This window comes from Lepeophtheirus salmonis, chromosome 5 (genome assembly GCF_016086655.4).
Source record: "Lepeophtheirus salmonis chromosome 5, UVic_Lsal_1.4, whole genome shotgun sequence".
Classification (NCBI taxonomy): domain Eukaryota; kingdom Metazoa; phylum Arthropoda; class Copepoda; order Siphonostomatoida; family Caligidae; genus Lepeophtheirus; species Lepeophtheirus salmonis.
In genome coordinates this window covers 28,818,592-28,839,342 of record NC_052135.2, presented here as the reverse complement: position 1 = coordinate 28,839,342, position 20,751 = coordinate 28,818,592, and the positions used below count along the sequence as shown (strand labels likewise).

Here is a 20,751-nt window from a genome sequence, read left to right as displayed (position 1 = left end):
ATTTTCTTACAAGCTACGGGACCGAAGAGTTATTCAGTCACTCACTCAACTCTAATTCATTAAAAAAATATTTTTTCCCCTGGTATATGATAATTGTAAATTATCAAAAAGCGAGGTTCAGAAATTGATATATTTTATTTGAAAAGGACCATATCGGAACCAAATTAAGTCCAATAGATCCAACCAAGACTCTTAACTATAGCTTACATGCTTGGGTATCTCAACTTATCGCAAAAAAATTTGAATAGAAAACCTATAAGTGACCAAAATAAATACATTAAATGTTGAACCGTATCATATACTATTGTTCAAAATTGTTTTTATGTTGACACATCCCATATATTTATTATATATGTATAAATATTATGTACATTAATAAACATACAATAAGTATTTCTAATGGTTTTTTTTTGTTTTTTTTTCCTTTTCAACTCTTTACAGGGCCCCCCAAAAAAGCTTCAATAATGTCTTTATAGTTTTACAGTTGGGGGGGGGGGATGAAGTTATTTATAAAAAATAAAATAAAAAATACTCCACAGGTGGCTAATGATTTAAAGAAATTATTATTTTTTTAATAAGTATATACTATTATTATTGCAGTTGTAAGACTATGGAAAATAACAACAGAATGGAATTAGTTAATGTGCATCCATCCTTTCATTAAGACAAGCTTTAATGGCATGTTTCCCATTTCTCTTGAGGGGATGACAAAATTCGAATACGTATATAGTTATAAAAGCAGGCGTGGTCAGATGGTCGGCCTCTTAGTCCCCACGGGATTTTTTTCTCTTCCAAAAACAAAACAAAAAAAGAAAACCCCCAATTCAATGCCTTCGTTGTAATGAGAAAGCCACAACTTTATATTTTTTTATTATGATGAGAGGATCCTCAAATTTCAAATCCCAAACAAAATAATAAGCAGATGATGGGATTGGGAAACAACTTTTTAAGAGTTAGTTACTAGGTAGCACGTCTGTACGTACTAATACATAACACCGACTCCCACGGGTCTTACTTTGAATATAATAATGTCCTATACTTGAAAGAGTTGTATTTGATTGGAATACAACTATAAGGGTTCACTTTCAAAAGGGGTTGTTGTCGTTAATTACATTAGAAAAATGAAAATCAATCCTATATGACCGTGAATGTGCATTGTACTGTTGGGGTTCGGTCTGAAAATCCTAGACCGGTTAAGACAGTTATAACTTTTGTAAAACCAAACTAATTGATTCCAAGCTCAGTCTGGACAGCTCGTAGTAAGATTATGTCTAGACAAAAAATTGGTTTTTATCGGTCCCACAAAAATAATGCTTCTTTAGGGACTATATATAAAGGCAGATAGGAGATGCAAGGGTTATTTAAAAAAAACTTACCTACATAATTTGTGCACGGCCCTTTAGAAGAAAAAAAATCCTTATGTATGACCTTATTTTGCTAAGCAATTTCTGTCTAAGGTTTCAGACCTAAATATCAGATCAAATCTGTGTAGCAAAAATTACTATAGACAGAACCAAGAAAAAAAAATCGGTGTTGGACCGAATCTCAACATTAGTACACAAACATTGTATCTACATAAACATGATTGGAAAGCTTATTATGCAAGCAGCAAGTCAACTAAAGAGGGGGAACCCTGTTTTTATTAACTGTCAACGAAATTTTGACAGCTTCCTTTGTGTCTTTTCTATTATCATGTAGCATTTTGAATAATATATATGTATGTACATTGTACATTGATTCTGTTATTCATTTTAAGTCTATGACACATAGAAAATGTAACGGAACTCAAAACACGAAAAAAGCATTCTCATAAGAACAATAATAATTCTCAAATTAATAGGTTTTTTTTCTTTCTTAACAAGACCAATCAGTTCCTCTAGGAAAGAATATGAAGAAAAAAAACTACTCACAATTACAACTAAATAATACATAAATAGGTATTCCCACGGCATAAGTAATTATACAAAGCATGAGATGTTTTGTCAGTAGTTAAAATAACAAAACAGCAATATTATATGGTTATATATATAATACATATCTTGAAATGAATGTACAAAATAGGAATAACTTTATTCCTCCTAGTCTTGACCCTCATATTTATAATTAGAGTAGGATGTGCAGTGTGCACAGGTTTAATCAATAATCACTTTGCGGAAATGTACCTACATACTTATTGTTGGACTTGTTAGAAATTCTGTGAACTTACCTGGACTCAAGTTTATAGTCATTCGAGGATACTAAGGGAATTTTAGATCCTTTTAATACAGGATGATGAGCTTCATCAAAAGTGTCTGGAACTGTAATGATACCATGTGGATGATAGAGACTCCCTCCAGCACCCCTTCTATGGTCATATAACGAACCATTTGTTTTTGGAAAGAGAGCAGGAGCTTTACAAGTAGTGGATGGGCTGTCACGAGGAGAGCCGGATCGATGACTTCGTAGAGGTTCTTCTTTCGCAGATCTTCGTCCAAGAGAGCTTGTTCCTATGTATAAAACGGGCATAGCTATGGAAAGATTATAGAGAAAGGATCCATGAGTCATATAAGTTCATACCTGAATGAATCCCTCGAGGAGATGATCTATGAGTTTGCGTTGAAACTGTAGGAAGGATAGGCTTATGTTCAAGAAAAGAGTCTAAAATATCACAGTCGTACAGATCATCATCTAGATCACGGTTTCCACTCTGGAAGGGTGGGGGAGAGAGGGGTGGACTCAGTATGGGAGAGCCAGCGCTCCCCTCCTCCATCTCATCCCTTGAATAGAAATATACTTTGGAAACATGACGTTTCTTAGTTTCTTCTTCCGGAGATTGCACTTCGAGATTTGCAAACCTTACTCGCAGATTATTATCGGATTCTGCAGAATCAGAAAAACCCGAGTCTTGAGACTTATGATTCCCCCCTACATAAGAACGTCTACGAACAGAGTTTGAATCATTGGAAGAAGAGCTGGAAGACTCTTGGCTACTCCTATGAGTAGATCCCCTAGGTAAACGGCGAAATGAGCCTTCTTCTGAGCCTGGAGGGGAGGGGCTGGAGACTAAATCATCTTCTTCATCTTCTTCTAATATATCATTCAACTGCTGTACAGAACAGGCATTGTTGTTTCGATACTTTGTAAAGTCCAACCTTAAGTCTTCCTCCTCCCCTTCTTCCTCCTCAATAACGCCCGGATCCCACACCTCGGAAGCATAAAATACTTTACTTTGACTTCTTCGAAAGTTACTCATGCTGTTTTGATTCTGTAAGAAGAATAAGAAGTAGAATTAAAGAAATGAAGACTAATTTAATGGAAAGTAATAAGAAAATAAAAAAAATACATTCAATTTATATATCATTGCAGACCATCGAATAAACTACATATAAGAGTAATAACTTGTATTACATTCGAATATTACTCGAACTCGGAAAAACTCAATTTTACTCCAGCCGACAATTTTCTGAAATTTACTCAATCTGACCTAAATATTTTATTTTGAGAAACTTCAACTTTAATTGAAATCGAATATTCAAAAACTCAAGTAATTTAAGTAATGATTAGTCACATTTCTAGTAAGCATAACTCAAAAGGGCAGTAAAAAACTAAAGACGCTCCTTTTTTAATTAAAATAAGTTTTTGTTTTCAAAAATTCAAACTTGACCAAAATCTTTTTTTTTTTTGGCTAGAATCCAACTCTAGTAATAATGATAATTCCAATCATTTAAGCAAAAAAAAAAATCCCCGCTCAGAGCAATCTAGCATTGATATGGGTATTTAAAATAACGAGCTAGAGAGAGAACGAAAAATCAATAACAAGTAATTTAGAGAATTAATTAAGGCAATCAATAATTAAAGGTATTACTTAATGCATATCCTTGCACAAAACACCTTTCTCTCTCTCCACAAATAAAATACGTTAGGAGTATATCACAAGAATATTATAGAGGTACAAACGTATAATAATATGATAATTAACGAAGTGAAAGAATGTTTAAATTCGCTTCAAGCACCGTTTTCAAAGCTATAATTATGTTTGTATGTATGTAAATGTGTAGAAGAGAGAATCATTCTTTATAAAGCCTTTCTCCACCCTAACATAATTTTTGTTAGATAAGTAGAATAAAAGGTATGAATAAATTAAGCACGATTTAAAAAAATATTTTCTTCCAATTATTTTGTCACAGATTCATCTTACGTCTATTCTATACATATACAGATATGCAATCCTTCAGAATTAAAGGACAAGTGGAAACTGATAATATTTTTATGTCACAACACTGTAGGTCCATCATTATTCATTCATATGCATTTACAATTATTTTAATTATTGTATTTATAGAAATTGATTTTTCTAATACATAAAGATACACACAATTTGTATGGACCAATAGAAAACCAATTTGTGGGCACATAATAAGCACATTGTGTATGTTGTGTGTAAGTATTAACTTGTATAAGCAGCAAATTGGACAAGTTACAATCAACTAATGAGAGCAATACTTTTGAATAATTAATTTACAGTATAATTTGTAAAAGAGAAAATACAATAATTGAATATACCTTCGATATTTGGTATTTCAATTGTGTAAGAATATAGACTATTTTCATGAAAATTGTTAATGAAAAAATAATCTATGATACATTTAAAGTACTAGTAATTAGGACAATCTAATAATGGAATATTTCTTCGATATTTGGTATATACTTGGTTCAGTTTTCGACTATTTTGATAAAATTACTAATTGATAAATATTATGTGGCACATTATAAAATTCAAATGCTCACTGTTATATTACTTCTAAATACTTAAAAAAATAACCAATTTTAATAGATCAAAATAAAACTGTTAGCATCAATGAATAGTTGTTAATTAAAATACTGTAATTAAATTTAGCGTATCTGTTTATACAAGTTACACAACAAATATACATGAAGATACAAATCCACATAGACTTACATAAACATTTCCTTAATCAAAGAAATGAAGTTGTCTCTTGGCGGATTTGACAACGTGCATATTTGTACAATTGAGTAATTAAAAATACACATATTATTTATTATTTACAAAGATGTCCCCAAACTCACAAAGACTTCCTTCTTCATGTGTTTATCATATGCTTATATACAACATACATTATTAAAATTGAAAAATGTCCTTCGAATTATAATAATCAATAAGAAGTTAGTTTCATTCTACGTGTGTTGTTTCTTTTATGTACTCACAACAATCCATCATTCCAATAGATGTTGGGGTTTTTTCAAAAAAAAAAAAAATTATATTTTCATTAATATATATATAAGTATCTATAGACACCAAATCACGTATACAAATATCATTGTTCCTCGACAATCTCTACTACAGACTCAATCATTCGAATAAATAATGGTCGGATCCACATTTTTCTTCTCATTAACTTCAGGAACAAACGAAACTACTACTCATAACTGCTGGTCCTCATATATTAGTTACAATAAAATAACAAATAAAATAAACCTTCAGATTCCTTTAACACCAACGGCCAGCAGATGAAATCATCACACATAATCAATGAACAACTTCCATAAAAAATATTGTATATAAAAAATTGTACGGAATAAAATGACGTCACATGAATGACCCATCATGACGACAATACTTACTTTATTCTTCTTTTTCGAAGGATTGAAACAAGCAGATGAGAGACGGACAATCATTTTTTATATTTTAATACAAAATATTTTCTGGAAAACACATCAACAACAATAACAATAATGGAACACACACATAAAATAAAACAAGTAACACACGACACAGAAGGAAAAAAGCAGAGAGGGATTGTTCCTCGCCTTCCGAGTAATTCTATGTGACTGATGATGAGGAGAGGGATGAAGACTACGACTACTTACTAAAAAAAGAGGGTGGAAAAAGCGCACTCAAAGTGGAAGAAGAAAAAAGGAAAAATTAAATAGAAATCCGTCAATTCGTCTTGCTTCACCCTGCAGAAATATAAAAAATATGTAGAGCTGTAACTAATAATAAATAAGAAGCAGAAAAATCAAAGGTACTCTTCTCTGTTAGCTGCTGTAAAAGCAAAGAAGCGCAAAAAGGACGTCGATGATCGCAAAGACCCCTTTTGTTGTTGTTTATTGTTGAAAGGATATCTCTAAATCGGGTCTCAATTCTCAACTACGTTCATTTATTCATGGACAGTTGAGTCCGCTAAGTATTAGGGACTGTCAATGAGAGAAAAAAAGATTTATGTATCCTTGTATCGAAGTCCAGAAGGAGGCTACATTATTGTTTGGTTCGTTTGAGGGATTACTCCTTAACCAATCGATTAACAAACTTGGAAAAATTTACATATTATTTAATTTTTTTTCGTTTTTATGGTGTTGTCATCATTTTTTAAATATAATATATTAGTTGTTGGATCGAATGAGGAGAAGATAACCGTGTCTAAAGGATCTTATTATAATTTGTAATAATAAATGATGCTTCTACAACTAAGGAATCATCATTATTATAATCTTTGATTATGCATTTAAAAATAGCTTGTCAATTCAATAAATCAGATAGGAGGAAAAAGCTGCTGATTTAGAAATATTTTATACTTTAATGCATTGAAGGAGATAGACGTGTACAATGAATGATGTATTATGGTCTTGCCTTCCATCTGGTGATTCCTCAAAGAGCTCAAAATAAATATTATTTAAAAATTTAATATAATATGAAAAAAATATATTTTTATGAATATTTAATCAGCTCTTCTTTCTAAGGAGAGTTTAAATCTATGAATTTCAAATCCCCATCTGTTGGACCGGGTGGATAGACTTACTTCATCACCATAGCAAATAAATCATACCATGTATTGATCTAGGTACTTTAAAAAGGGTCTGATCAGTTTATTCAATTTGAAGCCTTTTAAAGTTGAATTCATCGTCTCATGATTGTTGCATACATTAATATAACTGTTGAGTCAACTTAAAAGTAATATTGAAGAAAAATCATTTAAAAAATGAGAAATTCCCAATTTATTGTTGGTATTTCCAAAAATATTTAACTTCGAATATTTCATAGATATATTTTGATCAATTATGGCACTATATTTCAATTTTTGGGAGAGGTGCAACAATTAGGAATGTTTGTTATGGCTTAGTGCCTTCATTTGACGTATGACACAACATTTGGCCGATATGGCCTTAACAAATAAAATCTCGTATAACTTTCCTTTAATTGTAATTTGGAATTTTTGTTACTCTTAAGTGTAATTTACTTCACTTCTGAAGGGTTAATCAGATTAGTTTATTTAAGAAAAATATCTATATATACAAGTGCAGAAATTATCAAAACTTGCGTTTGTGTATCGGTGATATGCTTCCATTGGAAATGCCAGTCAGAAAATTTGATGTAATATACATAAGCAAAATTTGTTATATTTTTTATTACAAAAAAACAGTTTAGAAATTATTTTTATACATAAAAAAAAAAAAAAAAAAATCTGCATTTTTGTGTAAATAGGTTATTCAAAAATATGTATTTTCGAAAAAAGTTAGTATAACTAGGTTTTTATTAAAATTTGTCATCCAAAAAGGAAGTTTTACAACATAAATTTTATAAGTTTTGTCAAAAATTAAGACCCCTCCCTCTCCCACCCCTCGAGAAAAAGAAAAATTATCCTAGAGACGGATGGACCAGGGTATGAGCGTTGTTTACTTTTTCTTTTTGTTTACTAAACTCAGGATAATAGATTTTTTGGCCATCTTGTGGTAGTGAATATTTTGTTAGTTTGTTCATATCTACATATTCTCATTTGAAGGAGTGAAAACGCAAACCCATAAAAGTAAAAGCAACGATGATTACTTTTTACACCTTTATAGGCTCATACAATACATATATATATTTTAAATAATAAAACCTGACGACTTTTCTTCAGAAGTAAAACTGTTTCTCTTTATATATTATGAAAGGAGCAGGAGTCACTTCCGGAGGATCCCCCCCATCCCACCCCACTTATTAAATAGGTACATTTACTAACTACATTTATAATAGTGTTAGATTTCGGTCTGAAAATCATAGACCGGTTTGATACCCTTATTATTCGAACAAAAATTCAGTCTATATTGTCCCCAAAGAAAAGTTCGGTCTAAAAGGATTCTAAGATGTTTGTTGATGGCGTCTTGTGTGTTTCAAAATGGTGAACATGGACCTAAAATAATGTTAATTGAAGTTAAATGACTTTCATAATAATATTTGTATTCCTCATAAATTTAAAAAAAAAAAGAGTTGGGGAGAAAATTGGGCCATAAATTGAGAACGAAATATCGGTCTAAATCAGTCTAAAAAAATGACTTCGGTCTTGGATCGAATTGCAACACTAATACTCATTGTTATAACACCCAGTTAACACAATGAATTTGATTTCACAAACGTTAGGTACTGTGTTCAAAGTTAGGTGGTTTTTTATACATAAATGCTGTAGTACGGTGCTATTATAGCTTTACATTTTACAAATACAACTTAAGGAAAGGTAAAGGCACATTAAGCATTATTACTATTATTACTTTTGTTATACCATAAATAATAATAAGAAGAAAATGTATGGAAAAAGAAAAGGCAAGAAGCAAATGATTTATTGTTGGTCATATTAACAAAAGTAAATGAAGCGGAAGGAAGAGAAAATCAACACTAGATAGGAGAATACCAATATCATATATTAGTATATAGGTATGTTTAACCAATAAAAACACATTGATAAATCTATGCAAGTCTTCAATTCATTTATGTATTCTAAAAAATACAACATACATTTTCAATATCTGTAGTGTGAAAATTAACCCCGCGTTACTTTTCCTCCAAATCCTAACTTGGGATTTTTCAACACATCAGCATAAAAATTCTTTCTATGAACAGGCAGGGGAGTCCGTAGGATTATATTTTTGGGGTGTCTTGGTTTTTAATGGTCCGCTGCATAATTTGATCGAATAAAACCCTTCCAGCCACCCCCTGTAGAAACCCCTGTGAAGCCTGGAGTGAAGTGTCGTTACCCCACAAACACAAAAAGTGTATACTGTATTTTGTTCCTCCTAACCAATATTCTGAACGCTAATTGAATTAAACTGTGAACAATTCCAATTATTAGTATTGAATAATAATTCCATAATTAGGAAAAATAGGGTAAATACAAACTGAGTTTGGACTTTTTTTGTTCTTTCAAATGAAAGGTTACGAGATATAATAGTGATAACGACGTGCCCTCCCTCCCCTGACAATAATTTTGTTGTCAAATTTAAAATATTTTTGGTGAAAGGCAGCTGTGTTGTAAGAGTGTAAACTTTTTGACATAGCTATAAGCTTCACGTGGATTATGCATATTAAAAAAAGGTTTAATAGGATTCCTTCTTACAAGACATTCAACTTTGTATTTCATCTTGTTATCGATTAAAATGTTTATTCGATATTGTAAAACCTAGCAAATAAGAACATTTTATTTATAACTGTCTCGAACTTAATATTTTTGTGTCTTTCGGATTCAATAAACATATATAATTTGAACTAAAGCCTTTAACTTGATTTTTATAGTAGAACAAAAAAATTGAAAAACCCATAAATAATTTTCGAATTTAATAATATTCTCTTCATTTCTGAAAAGGTTTTACGGTCATTACCAAAGGAGGAACCTTATTATTAATTCTTCTAGAGTTCCTTTAGAATTCAATGGAACTTTAGATATCTCCAATATAGACGGCATTTTATTTTTTTCCAATATGAGTCCTTTTTTATTTTATGTGTACAATAATAAATAAGAGTAACATAAGGACTGAATATTAATATAGTGTTTAACATTTCAAAATGTCAATATTCAAATTTCATATATTTTTATGTTTACAAATTTTAAGCTTAATATTTATTTTTACAAAAAAATTAGTTTTTTAAAATTTTAAACAAAAAACTCATTACTTATCCCGGATATCACTGAATGTCCTTATATTCAAAGAATTACCCACACAAAATGTATCTAGATATAAATTATGCGGTATTTGTATTACGTTAAAAAAAGAAAAAATGGGGGAAAAGGAAAAAAAAAATCACGTATATAGACTTACATAAATCTAGAATTCCATTGGTCATCCAATGTCAATTTTAATAGAGTATCTACAATTTCATTTCACAAAACCTCGATCAGAACTATAACAATCAATAATCGAGATTAAATCATACAACATTTGAGAATGAACCATATAAATTTACATAATAAATGATATTGAAGAAAAATTAGTAACTTAAATTAAAATTGGATTAAAAAACGCAAAGAACAAGAAAATACACACTTTTTAAAAAACTAGGGCTCCAATCAGCCCAGAAAATTAACGAAATATTTTTCAATTTGAGTTAATTTTTAAACAAGCTCTTCTAAAAATATAAACATTTTTCTTTCTTAGAAATATTATGAACAAATAAAACTTAAGATTTAATTCCAGAAAAGCATTGACTCTGATAAATTCTACTCCTGTTTTACAATTGAGTATGTTTGAATCATTTATAAAGGCAGGTAACGCATAATAAAGTGCAATAATAATTAATCAAGCTATTAAAATAATATTGTATATTTTTTTCTCACTATAAATAGTTCAAATAAACACTGAAATGAACATACAATATATGAACCAGTATTGATCTAATTAGAGCATCATTTGTTGCATTCTTATATGTATAGATGTGAAAAAGTGTCAAACCCCTGGTGGGCATACACTTTTATTAATAAAAGTGTACAGCGCCAAAATAAAAACAATATTGAACAAAAATCAAGAAGATGAGAAAATCCCAATGTATTTTTTTACTTCATATACATATACATACAAACTAATATTTCATAGACAGATTTGAGTCAATTATCGGTTTTGTATTCAAATTTGTGGGATGACTTAAGATTACCCAAAAAAAGTAGTGATAGCTTAGAATCTTAATTTGATTGAAAAGCTTATTTTTGCCCCGATATGAGTTTTTTATTCAATCTTTAAATTTCTTCTTATTTTATTACGACGATTAATTTAGTGTACTTTGTGTGCAACTTGCAGCACATCCAAGGGGTTGTTAACAATAATTTGTTGATACAAATAGAAGAATACAAATGCAATCCACACTCAAATTTCAATCTTGCTTTTGGGTTGACAGGCAGCCACATATCACCTCCCAAAAGTCTATATTGATCGGACCCCAGTATGGATAATAATTTATATTACCCTTATTTCACTAATCAACCTTTTATTCCTAACAAACAAAGAAAGAAGAAAAAACACCTTCCAACTCAAGGTAACGAATCCTCTCCATGTTTACTAATTACAAATGACCAGGAAGACAATACATACGCATATATATACTGCATACATAGGTACAAAAAAACACAACAATTGATTTCACTATTATTTATTATTTTCCTTGTTACTTGTTTGTTTTACTATGTAGATGATTTATTTACTTTCAAGTTTTCCACCCTCCTCATTCTTGATTTTCTTCATGACAACATTCCTTCTTCATTATTGTTATGTTTATAGCTAAGCTCTTTTAACGAACAGGTAAATTTTGATTTTTTTCTTACAGCATAAAGAGATAAACACGAAAAAAACACATATTTATGTTCATTTAATATATATAATATAAGTATAAAATATGCACATATAAAAAAAGTTGTGAAAAATCATTAACTAAAACAAAAGAAGAAAAAACTGTAATTTTAAATATTTGCCATAACTCATTGGAGATTTTAATTTATATTGAGTAATTATTATTAGTATAACTTTATAGTAGGTATTTCCACCCCCCCTTTAATTTTGCAAAGGTCTGATCGAATAGACGTCTAATTAATATGCGATTGTTTTTTTTTCTCTTTCTATAAAAAATAGATTTATATAGACTAGAGTAATGATCATTTAGCATGCAATAAATGGACGACGAATCAGGAGACTCGAAACAACAAGAAATAGAAAATCCCTTCAAGACTTTATTGTTTTTGTAGTCAATTTAACTTTTAATTATTTCTCAACAAATGAGAGATTTCTTGATAAATGAGGGTCTTTTGGTCAGTGGGGGAGAAGGTTTAAAGAGCTCTTCTTCAATTGGGGACCTTTGAAGGGGTTCATTATTACTACTACCCCCTGAGGTGTGTTTATGTGAGTGTGTAAATGGAAACGTTTATCTTGTGAAAAGTCACAATAGATATTATTAGTATTTTTTTAATGACACAGAAAATGAAATAGGATCTTTCGCAATAGTTTTTTGCTAGTCGATACAAATGCCGACGTTTTGGTAGTCTCAATACACACGGTGTTGTTTATCCTCTAAGTATCATTTTTCAAGGTATATAAAAGGATTCATCCACAATACAATCAGTATGTGTACAAAATCTACAATTTAAGTAAAACTCCGATCAAGTTTCATTGGAATGCCGCATTTGAACTCAATCCTTGTGAGAAATCCAGGCCGTCTTCACCCTTCCTAACGTCCTAATCCAGATATTCTTGGATTTCTTTGATTGGATCAAACAAGCAATATGTGTTTTTAGGTTGAAATAATATAAGTAGGATATGTGTATAGACATGAAACGCCTCTGAAGAAGAAAACAAAAGTAAGAGCTTCTCTTATCAGTCAATGGAATCAGATTCCAATCACTCCTATCTTTAGAAAAATAAAATACAATTTTATTTAGATTATTATGCTTTTAACGGCTTCTAATCAGTCTGTCAAATTTGATTTCATTTGAAAACATCACTTGATATATCTCTCAAATACATAAATAGGTCTTACATACATCCATACAAGGAATTTCATGCTTTTCAAAAATTTGAAATTATAATAATCAAGCCATCACTAAAAGCTATTATTATTCGGCATACTGAGAATCAATATGTGTGACTCCGAACTTTCTGAAATGTATTATATTTAACATACTATTTGTCATTAGATCAAAATACATACATTCAAACCCCATCGCTCAATTTGTCATGATGACACACAGATGATCTTTCTTTCACAAGGGACATGGTACTTTACTTGGCACATTATGATGGATCCGAATTCAATGATGGAGGGATTTATGTACATTTGTACAATCACGGAGCTGGAAGTATGAGCCAGGATTTTCCTCACATCTCTTGACTGCACCATATATAATATCAAGTCCCAATGAGCAATTACAAATTTCGTAGAATTTATTTAAGTGTGGCAATTACTAATTATACCCAAGGCTCTTTCAGCGAATTTTTCGTATTGCAAGTAAGTATGTATTTATTTATGTATGTATATATAGTTTTTATGGAGAATTAGTATGTGGAAAGTACACTTGGAGAGTTAATTAACAATTTGTTCCATTTTCCTTTTAAGTTTTTTTCATGGCATGAAAAATCATTTACTATCATGGAGTTTTTGGAGTTTTTTTATTTGAGGTTGTGTCGCTTAATATGGATGAAGGGGGGGAAATCTCTGCCAATTCCTGGCTTTAACTGTAGTATAAACAATCCCTCGATCATCGTTTCCATAACTAATCTTATTATTTATGTTTAATGAGAGTTATGAATGTTCAATACATAATGAAGGTACAACCAGTGTCGATTATACGTTCAGCTGGGACCAGTTCAAAGATAAATCTGCAGACCCTTTTTTTAGTTTGAATTTACGAGTAATTTCTAAATGATAATTATTTTTTGGTACATTGTCAAGTTCAAATGCCCAGAGTTACATTACTCATAAATACATAATAACCATGTACTTTTAATAAATCAAAAGGAAATTATTGGAGCAATTAATAGTTAGTAATTAGAATGACTCACGTTGTAATTAAATGAGACATTTTAAGACAAATAAATTGGAACTTGTTCAATTTGTTTATAGGAGTTGCAACTTCTACAGACATTACAACTTGTACGCAATATATTATACAATACCTACATATATATGTATATCTTTCTGAAGAACATTCATGACTTGCCTTTGGACAGGGATAATTGTTCTTTCAATGAATGATCACAGACTTTCTTGAGAAACTCCTAGGTGTTACCGATCCATTGTCCATGCAAATGACGTCACTTCCTATATATACATTATACACATATGTATACAGTGACATAAATCTTCCATTATTTCTATTTTTTTAAATAGGAGTAACATGCATTTAGTACAATTGTTTGTTTTTTTCTTGTTTTTTGTCCTAGCTACTCACTATGAATAGACCATTTTATTGAATGGTCATTCTTCTTGCTCTCTCTCTCAAATCCCCACCATCCGTTGAAAACTTGAAAATTTATGTCTTTGATTCGTAATGAATTGTTTTTTTTATTGGTTGTTCATGTTGATGACAACATACGCGTCGTGTCGTCTCTTTTTATTGTTCAGGGTGCGTTATTATTATATATGGACTTGCTGATGCAGATGGCGCTGATAAAATGCTTGGATGGAACAAGAAGAACAAGAAACCTGACTCAATGTTGTCGCTAGAACTATGTAGAAGAGGTGATTCCCTTTTTTATTATTGTTATTGTTGTTTTTTGTCATCTATTCCCTTGTGTAGGAAGCTGCTGATTCGAAATACATAATAACCAGTACCAACGACCAAAACTCACTATAATAATAATCGATAAATATGAATACACAACGAGATTATGATTTATGCTATGTACACATCCAGGGCGTCAGAAGAGTAGAGTCATCATTTTCTCTATGAATGATGGAGTTAGGAAATTTATGACTGTGCAAATCAAGAAAGGATTGTGATATTATTAAGTAGAGTACCGGTTCTGTACCTTTTTATCTCCATTACCACATTTTATAATCTCCCATATATTTTTTTAGCTCAGGAATTTTATCAACTTTAGTTATAAAGGACAATTTTTCATTATCTTATTCGTGCCGTCACTTTTATTGTCTCTTACAACCTCTCCTACGAAAATAAACAGAAAATGACCTCAAATCAGTTGGTAGTTAACAAATTCTTTGCAACTATGGAATTAGTATTTAATAATTATTGGTAGTTGCTCATAGCTTATGAAGAGCTAATTCGTGTGCAGTAAATCAACGTTGATAAGGGGGAAAAGAAATAAAAAAATCGGAAATTTGACAAAAAAAAAAAAAAAATACATATTATTTTTATATATCATCAAAGTATTGTCGTGATAAATATGTATTATACATAAAATATAAAGATAGGGATCATATTTTGAATTCCAAAAAGAGGACATGTGCATTTTTTTATAGGGAAAGGATTTTTTATATGGAAAACACTAGTGTTGTGTAACTCCTTATTTAGAACTAAAGACTAAAGTCCCGTCCAGTTCACTCTTAGCACACTCCAGATTAGTCCAGCACATTAGTGCTAAAAACTTATAAAGTTCGCTCCTTCATGACATCACTCGACATTATTTTTTCTTTTTTTAAACTAAGAGTCCGAAGGAACGGTCCTAAAACTGGACTGGACCGAATAATAAGGACTAACACAACACTAGATAACACTATTTTCATCCACATTTATTATTATTATTTAAGCCAAAAAAACGAAAATAATACCTAAATATTATTTTCACGCAACCTTACATTGCTTATTTTTTAAATATATTATATGACAAACTTAATGTTCAACGGAAAAAAAAATTAAAAATCGAACTTTTTTCTACGACAAATCTTTTGAAGTCATAAAATAACGTTTATTTTTTAGTTTCAGCTTTATTTTGAAATTTTTGTATGAATAAACAAAAATTTTGTAGGAACTGAATTCAAGATAAATTAATAAATAATTTATCTTTAGAATACTAAAATGTTTTTTATTATCTTTAATTTTTGTCTATATAGCTATTTTACTTCATTATATAATTATGAATCAAATTATACTTTAAAAACGTAATTTAAAAAAACGTATTTAAAGGCAAACCCCAATGCGATGCAAGGTCTTAATGATTAATGTCGTGTTTTATGCTTAAATAACAATTAAAAATGTGGGTTTTAGCCAGCGGGTATTCCAAAACATTTTTTGTTGCATAAAAAACAATAAATATTCTTATATTTTGATTCTCATTTTTTTTTAAATATTTTTTGGAACCAGCTTTTTATATAGCTTTTTTTTAGACTTTCTTTAATTTTACTTTTTTTTTTTAAATCATTGTTCCGCTGTTTGTCTAACAAAAGTTATAGATTTAATACATTTATAAAAAGTCCCTAAACAGGTTGAAAAGAAAACATGTCAAGGAAAAGAGAACAATTGGGTCACACTTTTTACAAAATAATTTGATTAATAAAAATATGTTCTTAAATTAGATCTAAGCTCTCTCTATAGCATACAAAATTCCCTCTGGAAGAAAAGGGATTAAGAACCGGTGTCAGTCCCGTAATCACGGTGTGTTTTTTGTTTTTTACGCTGGGGAGGGGGCTGGTTGGAGTTATTATGGATTACTCATCATTAATAGATCCATAAATACTACAACTGAAAAAGTTATTGGGGGCTATAGCCCCTTGGTCCTCGGAATTACGCCCCTGACTAATGTAGATAGTGAAGGATTGTAAACTGCATATTGCATATTATTATGATTCACGTTACGTAAATATCACCATATTGATTAATGGATACAAAGTGAAACTTTTAATTAAAAATGGCTTCCTTGTTATGATTTCGTGTTTATTTGGCATTGATTTGATAAACATCCTGACCTTGATATTATTGTTATTATTGGGGATTTGTGATCAAAACAGAGTAAGTATGTATTATAAGCAGGAAATGTTAGGTAGATTGTTTGAAAATGTTTATGTATATACAATACATATATGTATTTATTTTATACATGCCTACTTCAACCAATAATAGACGTGTTATTGAGGTGGTAACTTATATACTTAAATCTATTTTTTTAAATACATAAATCGAGAGCAAAACAGATTTTTAAAAACAACTTTGATCAAAATATACTACAATCCGAAAAATCAAGTCCATGAAAGGACGATACGATATACATTTACATTTGAAAAACACCCTCACTCCCTGCTGAGTTGGTCCCATTTTATTCGGACCAGTCCACACCTCGTTACTTTTATTGTATCATGTAATTTTTCTTCCGAAAAGAAAAAAAAGAGACCTAAAATCAATAGAAAATTAGCCAATTCTTCCCAACTATGGAATTTTTGTTCAATAATTGTTGATAATTGTATACAGGTTAAAATAAAGTAATTTTAATTCAACCAATCAACATTTAGAACACTGATAAGGAGAAATAGAAGCAAAAAAAATCAACAGTAGACCACAACATAAACCCTTTGTTTTGGTGTTAGCCAGATAGGCCTGTGCCCAGTCTTCAAAATAGTCTTATTGTTCCATAGGACTGTCAATCCTTGAACTATTCCTCTAATTGTCATTAGATAGAGCATATTAAGACAGAGAAGATATATCAAATATGTATTAAGAACATTGCACATATCCTGCAAAAAATATTTGTACTACAAATATTATTTATCCCTAATTATTAGAGATGTTAAAATTGCCGAAATCCTCATGAACATACATTTAAAAATTGCAAGATATTAATGCTTTCATTAATAATTTATCCCTATTTTGAAAATTCAAACCTACAAGCAATGAAGGAAGACTACAGTTTTTATAGTGATTTCTGTCAGCAGATATGTCCTTCATCAAAGTTGTAAACGTATACATTTGGTTTTGAGTTACACTAACGAGGATTTAGACAATATTCACATCCCTTTATTGTTTATTCTATTCAATATAACTTAATAAATAATGAGGGAAACAAACATCAATGACGTCATAAGGGATACATTTTACTTTTGTTTTTGACCAGTTGGAATGGACTGAACTAGATTGGACCATGGTCCTAGATATGAACCGATGCCTATCCCCATTTAAAATGCCAGTGGGAAAAAATGGGACATCCGACGGAAAATGGAATATAATGTATGTAAAACTTGCAATATTTTATGCAAAAGACATTGATTGGTGGGAAAAGAGTAGAGTATTTAATAATAATAGGAAAAAGTCTTTTAAAATATAGATTTCAAATTTGTGGGATTTCTTTTTTAGAATACATATTTTTGAATAACCTTTTTTTATTATTATAAAAGTTTTGAATCTCCCCGCACTTACACTAAAGGAATATTCTTGGAACGGCCCTTAAGGATGAAAATATTGTCTAAATTGCGATGAGCGTCAAAAACCACGCCTCAGATAATGTCATACCAAATATCGTAACATTGAGAGACGGCTTATGGTTGTAAATAAATAAAAAAATTCAGCGTGCAAGTTTTATTGTTGTTGGCAACCTGAAGAGTGTTTTTATTTTCTAAAGCTTTTTATCGTTATTATTTAATTTAGAAGGAGGAGCCATACAGTATAAAGTGTAACTAGGAGTGTTTGTGTCTGCTGATGAGTTATAAGTGTAATTCTTGTTCGACTCTGAGTTGATGATCGAAAATTAAGTAATTCCTGACTATGTGCTAGATACGAAGAAGGACTTGTGTTTATTTGCTTCATCTCTCAGCTAATTTCATGAAACTTTATGACAGCTAAGCAGCTTTTCTGGAAAACATTTTTCAATTTGTTTAGGTTACTATGCTAATTTTTGGGGTTTTTCTACATACCCACAATACTAAAAGTTATACAATCCTAGAAACCACTATCAATAATAGTGCTCCTCGCTCGCTGTTACGTTAGAAATTTTAAAATATAGAGGAATAATTAATTAGAGCATTCATATTTTGTCCTTACTACCAATTCCTTTTGGTTTTATATACATATTTATGCTCACCACAATTTATCTAATATTATTCACATGTCTATACATCGTTCTGTGTTTGCAAGGATTTATGAGGCTTCTTTTATTCATTAATAAGTATAAACTCATTAGCTTAATAGCTGGGCCAAGTAGAAATGTGCAAAAAATATTCTAGTATGATTTATAAAACAGTCTAAACGTATATTGTATAATCTATGGACATACATACTTGTTCAAGTATATAAATACATCTATTGGAGTAAAGAATGTGACCCATAAATCAATATTTTATATTGTGCTCATATACATACATACATACATGGGTGTAAAAAGACTGTTCCGTCCCATCCATTAATTTTAAAGATATGTACTTAAATGCAATTTGATTAAGATACTATGGGTACATACCAACTATCATTACTACGAAATTATTATTAGGAAATTATCTTTTCTATTTTTTTTTTTTTTTGGGTGTGCACATTTTTTTGATAATTATTACATTTCATAGCTTAGATTATAACATATGTTTGAACCTATATATTAGGTATGCTAAGCAAAACATTATACACGAATTATTTCCATCAGATTAAAGTTAACATCCCATAGCCGAATCTTCATTGTATCTCTCAACCTTTCTTTCAAAACGAAAAGGAAAGAAATATCCGAAATTAACTGGTAATCATCCAATTCCATCACTAACTCCAACTATTGGAAATTATAATTGGATAAGAGAAATATGATTGTTCTCTACTTTAAAAAAATTAATTAGAATATAGCGTATCAATGCTAAGGACACTAATAATATAACACTCCTAGAAAGGGAAATATACTTGTATAATTGTATGTATATTAAATTTAAAGACAATTCCTAGGTTTGATGGAATAGTTGTAATATTTGAATGTTTACTTATACTTAATCAGTTCATCTCAATTTGAACAAAAAAGGGAATTTTTTTTTTTCAATCTGTAAAATGTGTTTTTTTTTTTTAAATCAACTCTATATAATCAAAATAATATATTCGTTTTTAAAAAGGGTCATTTGATTAAGCATGATCGAAATTATTATAAAGAAAGGTCTCTTACTCTTTTTGGAAGGAATGAAGAGGCTTATTTTTTTAGAAAAAGATCATCTCATATTTGGTTCAGCAAATTGAAATTTGAAGGAAAAGAAAAATACACCCCCAAAAAAGCACCCCCCTAATTATATATAGGGATATTTGATGTACTAGGTTAATACCATTGTCTGAGTGTGGGGTATGTAGGTATCTACTTATCAGTCGGTAGAGTAACATTTCTAGAACTAAATGACTTGATAAAATCTAATACATATTTATATTTTGATGGTGGAGACAAGAACCACTCAACCTTTCCAAATAATACTTATTTTTTACAAGGCATTTTCTAATGTATATATCCGAACTTGCTTCAAATAATCATTTTACCTTTACATCCATACATATGTATGTACTGAATCATTTATGTGTAATAATAAAAATAATAAGTAGGTATGGAGTGAGTGTGATATTGGGGTAAAATACGAAGTTTGAAGAAGAAGCAGGGAAATACCAAACAGATCATAAATTTAATTTTTATCTTGAAACCGATAAACACTGCTTGCTTCTCTCCTCATCTTCGCGTCTCGTATCTACAAACTACAGATGTATATATGTATTATATATAATGAAATAAAATTACGAAATGCCTTTTACCCTTGACCCTAAAATTGATCTTTTTCATCATGTTCGTCTTCGTTGTCGTCATTTTGGATGGAATGGGGGCTTCCCTCTCTACTAATACTTGTCTCTAAACCTATTCCCTTAATCTAGTCAAAAGATGCACACATAGGTAAAATAATTATTCATTAACAATCATTTGTATTCAATGGCTCATAGGAGGAAGAATAATCAGTACTTGCAAATATAGAGACACAGTTATACAAAATAAGTGTTGTAAGTATGTTAATTATTCACAAAAACTAAATAAATTTATTTGACAATAAAAAAAGGTTTTATATATATATATATATTGGTCATA

General features: G+C 30.1%; 1 protein-coding gene across 4 annotated transcripts in view; it reads right to left on the bottom strand.

The window, feature by feature from the left end:
- The window catches only part of LOC121117643 (uncharacterized), a 50,772-nt gene that overhangs the window by 10,919 nt on the left and 19,102 nt on the right, over positions 1–20,751 (bottom strand). Inside the window, exons 1-3 of one of the 4 annotated variants that reach the window (XM_040712091.2) lie at positions 5,623–5,831; positions 2,557–3,244; positions 2,207–2,507 (exon numbers count right to left, since the gene is read on the bottom strand). In XM_040712091.2, the coding sequence (XP_040568025.1) occupies positions 2,207–2,507; positions 2,557–3,244; positions 5,623–5,676 (1,043 nt within the window). In that variant the 5' untranslated portion in view covers positions 5,677–5,831. The other 3 variants (XM_040712093.2, XM_040712092.2, XM_071888548.1) reach the window with 3 other exon arrangements.